At 44.1% G+C, this 6,650-nt stretch overlaps 1 protein-coding gene across 4 annotated transcripts in view; it reads right to left on the bottom strand.

Moving 5' to 3' along the window:
* Nucleotides 1-487: 487 nt before the first annotated feature.
* LNX2 (ligand of numb-protein X 2) overlaps nt 488-6,650 on the bottom strand; it is a 54,120-nt gene continuing 47,957 nt past the window's right edge. For all 4 annotated transcript variants that reach the window (XM_015590354.2, XM_006904806.3, XM_025046941.1 and 1 more), the window contains exons 9-10: nt 4,451-4,609; nt 488-2,775 (exon numbers count right to left, since the gene is read on the bottom strand). In XM_015590354.2, coding sequence (XP_015445840.1) covers nt 2,640-2,775; nt 4,451-4,609 — 295 coding nt within the window. In that variant the 3' untranslated portion in view covers nt 488-2,639. The remainder of the gene's footprint in view (nt 2,776-4,450; nt 4,610-6,650) is intronic.

Here is a 6,650-nt window from a genome sequence, read left to right as displayed (position 1 = left end):
GACTAACTATATATATATATATATTTTAAATGCAGGGAATGATCAAAGCTCTAACGAAGTAGAAGCCACCATCTCGGGGCCTCCTGGCCTGGTAAGTGCTGGGACAGCGAAAGGGTGAGGACACCTGCGCCCTGTCCCCCAGAAACACGAGAGGGGCCCCGCGTGTCATTCACAATCTCCCAGCAACCACCCTTAAACAAAGTGACAAGAAACAGGAGGGACTAATTTTGACACTCTATTCCGTGGAATCCAGTGTGTCCCAGGCATCGCCGTTTTGACGTGCAGCACGAGTGACACTTCGGGGACTTGGCCGCCGCGCGTCTAGGGTACTGCGGAGGTGACAGGCAGCCCTGGGGCGGAGGGGTCGTGCGCGTCCTGCCGCGGGAGTGGGGATGAGCAGGGGGACCCGCGGCCCTGGGCTGTCACGCTCGGGATCTGCGTCGACGGAAGTGAGGGTCGCACACGGAGTCGACATCCGCAAGGCGCCTGACAGAAAGGGTGACGTTTATTCCCATCTGCAATGATCGCCGCGCCACTGTGTCAACATATCTGAAAATCCTGAAATAATTTAAACCGAAGGCACAGAACAAATCGAGATATTTCACCATTTAAGCGTCAAATGACAAAATTCAAATATTTCAACAATAACAATAAATTATGAACAAGTTGCCATCACCAAATATCATCCTGACCAAAAGCTATAAAGTCTTTTGTAATAACACTGAATTAACTGAAGCAGATTTCAAGATTCCCATGATAAAAATAATAATGAAAAAAATTTCTTCTTTCAAAATACTCATTATACCACTGGATTCAACGAAAGTATTTCATATATAAGAAAGTAGTAGTTAAGATATTTGCTGATGGATGGTCTTCCCACCAAAATGACGCAGTCTTACAAAACGTTTTATAAAATAGCAAAGTTGGTTACAAAATTCTATTTGGGGAGCAGGAAAAAAACTTGTTCCGTGTTGATTAGAATATCAAAGCATTTCGGTATCAAAGTGCTTCATGGCCAGTCATAACAGCAATGTACTGGATGGGCCGCCACCCCCGCCACTGTACCCGGGAACAGTCCAGCTAAGGGGTTGAACAAGCTAGTAACAATTACTGTTGCCATTTCTTATTTATTCAAAAGAGATCTGTTTGAAAAAATCATGATCAAACTGGCATAATCAGTGACATGGTACAGGAACACTAAACCCCAGCAATGCGATTGCTAAGTTTGCAAATGAGTGGTCACACTTCATGACATACTGTGGTATTCTGAAGTACATTCTCTGATCATCAATACCATCTGTTACAGAGGTCACTCGTAAATTAGCTCAGATTCTGAACTAGGTTGCTAACGAACCGTGTTTCAAGTATGCATAATATTAATAAGGTGGGGGTATTTTTCTCTCAGTCGCTTCTTTATACGTTCTTCCAAAGGAAGAACCATATTGAATAAAAGAGGAACAAAATGGGCTGGTCATAGTTTTCAAAAAACATTTCAAAAATATGAAATAGTCTGGTGACCAAAAACTAATTGAAAGATATTAACATCTAAAACCTACTATTTCAGATTAAAAAAAAACAAAAAAAAACCCAAAAAAACCCACAGAACTTCTCAGACTTTGTCTTGAAATCATTAAGTTCATAATTAAAGAAATAATGGGGAAAAGTAAGGGTTTCTAAAATACTCAAGAGTCTGATCAGAATTAAAAAAGTCTACCTTCACCTACTTAGCTGCGACACGAGTGTGTATTTAATAGCAACATGGCTTTACCTTTATCATCTAGTTTAATTGCATAATAAATCACAAAAACATTTCCAGCCAAGTTTGCTGATAGAAGGATAATATAAACTCTAGAAAATGATTGTTAGCAAAAACTGCTTCGAAATTCTCCTACATAAGAAAACATTCCTTTGGAAAGGAATCTTTAATGCTTTTGGACTATTCAAGTAAATGCAGCCTTTACCATCCCCAGCACTAACCTATAATTATCTCCCAAATTCTGGATCACATTATCTTTTATTCTCTACTGTTCTAATAATGGTACGTTATTTTGTATACATCTCTTTAGTGGTATCAGACTTACGTCTTCATTATCTATGAGTACTGGGAGATTACGGCAGAAATAAAATAAGCCAGAAAAATCACCTTATAGACTACACGAAGTTGTGAGATGTTGGCACCAATGACGAACGGGAAAGGGTGACCATCTAAACTTAAAATGTGTCCATTCACGGCGCTGGTGGCGCCACTGACAGCAGATGCCACGGCTGCTGTTTTCACTGGTACCCGTCTTGGGGCGTGTGTAACGCATCTTAGGATTCAGTGGGTGAAAACGCAGCCACCGGAAGTCCTCTAATCCAGCTGGCTGGGTCACAGTTTGGACAGTTCGTTCATTATGACAAGTCACATTCTGAAAATCTGAACTCACGGGGTTAGTGGAAGACTGTGTCCGAGCTCCGAGAAATGTGGCTAATCGGAGGAAAACCACTTAAATGGCAACGAACGGACACCCAGTGGTTTTGGGCCCTGCAAATACCAGCTGTGTCAGCAGCTCGTAACAACCAGAAACACAACAACACGAAAGGGTTTTCTTTCCAGAACCTAAAAAAGGAAGATGCTGACTCCGAACCAATTTCAAAATCTACACCAGGCTGCCAGGCCAGCAAATAACGGTCAGAGTTACTTTGTTCCTTTGCTCCTTCAACATGGGGACGAGCGCGGAGTGGCTCATGCCCACCGTCGAGAGGCCATTCACCGCCACGATCATGTCCCCACACCTGGACAGGGACAGGCAGACAGAAACAGAAACAGAAACAGATTGTCACTGCTTGCATGCATTAAAACGTTATCCTGAGATTTGTTTAGCATGAAAATCGCAGTTTCACTTGACCGTCAACATGATTAGGGTGTATTATCAACTCTGAGAAACAAGCGGGGTGACTTTTTAAGCCTCTATCGGCCAATCGAGGACACCCCTGTGCCAACCTCTCCTGTGACTGATGGGTGATTTCAAGGGCAAGCAGAATAATTTTCACATCAGCTTAAGCAAAATAGAATTAGGTGAAGAAATCTGCCGCCTCCTTTAAAAATACCAAATAATGCATTTGGAGGGGGTGGCTTATTATTTTGACTGTTATTTCTCTCTTCATTCTTAGAGCTGATACAATTGAGGCTTCAGTTAAATTGAGAATAAGACGCACACCTCATCTTCCATCGGCTACTGAGGCCTGCTGTCCTCCAAACAGAATTATCGCAAATGGATAACGGACCTGAAGACCTTCCTGTTTTTTAAGATTTGGGGTTTTTAGTTTATAATATGAATATGCTATTTTATTGTTAGCCACCTCCATTTCTTTTTGGAAACAGGTGAAATGCAAATTATAAGCCAATTCGTTGAGACCCAAACTGGTTGGGTGATTGAGCCTAGAGAACGGTCCATTCATTTCCCCCTACCCTTTCCTTGTAAAATCATGCTTTCCACCTTATAAACGAATCTAGGACTGACTTGGAGCGTAACCTGATGGACTTTTCACAATATCGTTTATAGTATAAACCTGCCATTTGTGCGGCATTCTATGTAAAACGTCAACATTAACGTTTTAAGAACTAGGCACTAAGAACTTAGAATCACCCATTTTCTCTCTGTTTGTATAATCTCTTGACGTAACACCTCTGTCTTTCTGCCCAGCAGTGACGACTGGCAGAGGTGTGACCGGGAGGGCGATGCAGCCGGATGGCCGTGGGTTTGCATGGCGGTCAGCCACCCTCAGCTATGTGACTGCAGCAAGTTCCGTAACCTTTTTATGCCTGTTATCTCGTTTATAAACCAGGAGTAACACCACCAAAAAAAACCCTCATAGGTTAAGAAAATTCAATAACACAATCGCGAGCACTTCACACTGTGGCGGCACACTGAAAACTGTCACATAGTCATTCATCGAGTATTTACTGAGTCCCCCACGTGGAGCCTGCATACATGTAATGCTGGGCAGACGTCAGTTCTGTGAGAAAAACAGAAAGAATGCACAGCCATCTAACGACAGGACTGGGTGGTGTGAACACTGCTCTGAGCTAGTGATCACTTCACAGTGACTCCGATCTGATGGCTCCATGTCAGTTCTGTCATCAGATTAGCCAAACGCAGCTAGGAGTGGCAAGGTGGCAAAGGTGACGCTTCGGTCTAGGTCAAGGCTGGCCAAGTCTTCCTGCAAAGGGCCACATGATAAATAAGGATTTTAGGCTTAGCGAATCACGCGGGCTCTGTCATGGCTCAGCTCTGCCACTACGGCTCAGAAGGAGCCTCGGATGACATGGCAATGAGCGAGCGTGGCCACGTTCCAATAAAACTTTATTCGCAAGAACAGACGACAGGCTGAATTTGGAGCTGAGCCCGGTCTAGGTCGTGTCCATCACAACAAACCTGAATCACACCAGTCAATACACGAGACTCACTTCAATCTTCCGTCATAATAAGCCGGAGTTCCCAAGACGATGGTTTTAATGAAGAAAGGCTGATTGGTGTGGTTTTCTTCATATCCGCCAACGATACTGAAGCCCCAGCTCCCCAGGTAGCTTCTGCGTAGAACGATATCATGGCAGCTGTGGAGGGAACTGTCAACAAACACAGAAACCGAGACCCCGTTAGCGTGACGGCGACCACAGCCCGTTTGTCATGGTTCCAGCCCCACCCTGCTGTTTCATTTCCTTCCGAATGTGTGGTCCGGACAGTCCATTTTCTAGCACAGGTGTAGTCCCGGGCAGACTTGAATTTAACTTGTTTTATCGTCTCTTGCCAAGTGAATACACACTCACGCAAGCGGCCTAAATAAACTTGCTTATAAGTTACACCTCAGAAATCGGCCCGAAGGCCTGTATTTGCTCACTGCACTGCCAGCGAGGTCCTCCAATCTGACATCCTCCTGTATCTTTGAAATGTGCATCTACAAAAGGTGACATGAAGAGGTCTAGTGCTGCTGATCCCAGCACCCGATGCAAGAAGCAAAGGGGCAGAACAGCTCCCCCAAAATGTAAGATCGCTGTCTCCACGTGAGCCGGTAAAATCTGTGCTTTCCGCCTTCACTTAAAATTCTGTCGTTTTAAGGGACACATTTAAGGGATTGACAAAGTAGGAAACTCGATCTGGAAAACACTTACCCGCTCCCACCCCCGTTAATATAACGAACACCGAGATGCTACAGTCAAAACACTGCTGTTCAGGGAGGGAGAAAAATTCTACTTACACGTCTATAACTCATGGATTTGGGAACAAGCAGGAAGCAAAAACTAAAGTAAAAATGGGAGGAAAAAAAAACCCTAAATGATACAGAAAAAATCTCTCTTTATAAGAAATACTTTTCATGTTTAGGTAAAACTGGATGATGAAGGGGCATCCAAGGCAAGGTTTCCTGTATTTCATCTATTAAAAAGAATTCTTAACAAAGCCGATTCTATAAAGGGATACACGGCACGCTAGAACTTCTAAACGGTCCGATTTCCTAGCTCGCTGATGCCTTTCAAAGGGCTTCTGGGTTGGAGCTGGGGGCCATGCATTGGCCTGTTTTTTTTTTTTTTAGAAAAATGTAGGTTTATTTCATTACTGGAATCTTCTGTAAAAAAACAAAGAGACCAAACTAAAACAAAACAAATGAGGGGTTGTCTGGCACAGCCCCAGTAAACTCAGTGGCAACGCCTTCGTTTTCAGGAAAAGCAGGCTGCAACCCCACGGGGTGTGAAACCGGCTTAAAGCATCACCTGCGGCCACCGAGCAGCTGCCTTGGCTGGTGCACACAGGTCTGCATGCGACGCACATCTCCGAGAAGCCAGGGGGCAGTGGTTTTTATTGACAGGTATCCTTTCCATATGGGGCTCAAAAACAGATGTTACTAAACTGAGTATTTCTCATCTAAAACCACTGTTATGCTTCCTGGCACACCAGAAAATGCTCTGAACCCAAGGGGTAAAATGCTCTGACCCCAAAACTAGACGGGGATAACAGATGAGGAAGGCCAAGGGTGGTCCCGGCTCGACAGCGTGCCTCCAGGGCGCGGCTGGTCACTGTCACAGCGTCGGTGCTGTGTGGACCCGCTGGGCAACCGCACGGCAGGAGGAGACGTGCCACCCACTGGTGTCTGCAGGGACGTGTCTGACTTCCGGGTTTGAACTGACAGGTCACAGTATCAGGCTGAGTATCTGACAAGATCGGTGAGGGTCCCTTTGATGGCCACAAATGCACCAATTAGACAGCAGATCTGTAGGTGTTTAATAGCAACCGCTTAAATCTATGTTGACTTTTCAATGGGGAAAAAACACAATCAGTTTTGGTCATGGAATAAACAGATATGAAGTAGTTAAGTCATCTTTGTCATCAAAAAATCTCTCTCCACAAGGTCCGCATAAAGTACTTTATAAACCATGCGGCACTATACAAATTCTAATTATCGTCACACATTTATTCCAAATGAAGCTAAGTGGCTCTTTTTGTTTTAAGGATTTAAGAGTCAAAATGTTCCATCACAGTTCAGTTTTAGGGTTCTTTTATATATTAAGGATCTAAACTACTTTGGAAATAAAGGTAGTAATACACACTGCTCCTACCTCAGTATCGAACTAAGCAAATCGCATGGAGGTGCCAGATGCTTCGTGCCCAGCGGAC

Source organism: Pteropus alecto, unplaced genomic scaffold (genome assembly GCF_000325575.1).
Source record: "Pteropus alecto unplaced genomic scaffold, ASM32557v1 scaffold80, whole genome shotgun sequence".
Taxonomy (NCBI): domain Eukaryota; kingdom Metazoa; phylum Chordata; class Mammalia; order Chiroptera; family Pteropodidae; genus Pteropus; species Pteropus alecto.
This window is presented reverse-complemented; position numbering and strand designations above follow the sequence as displayed.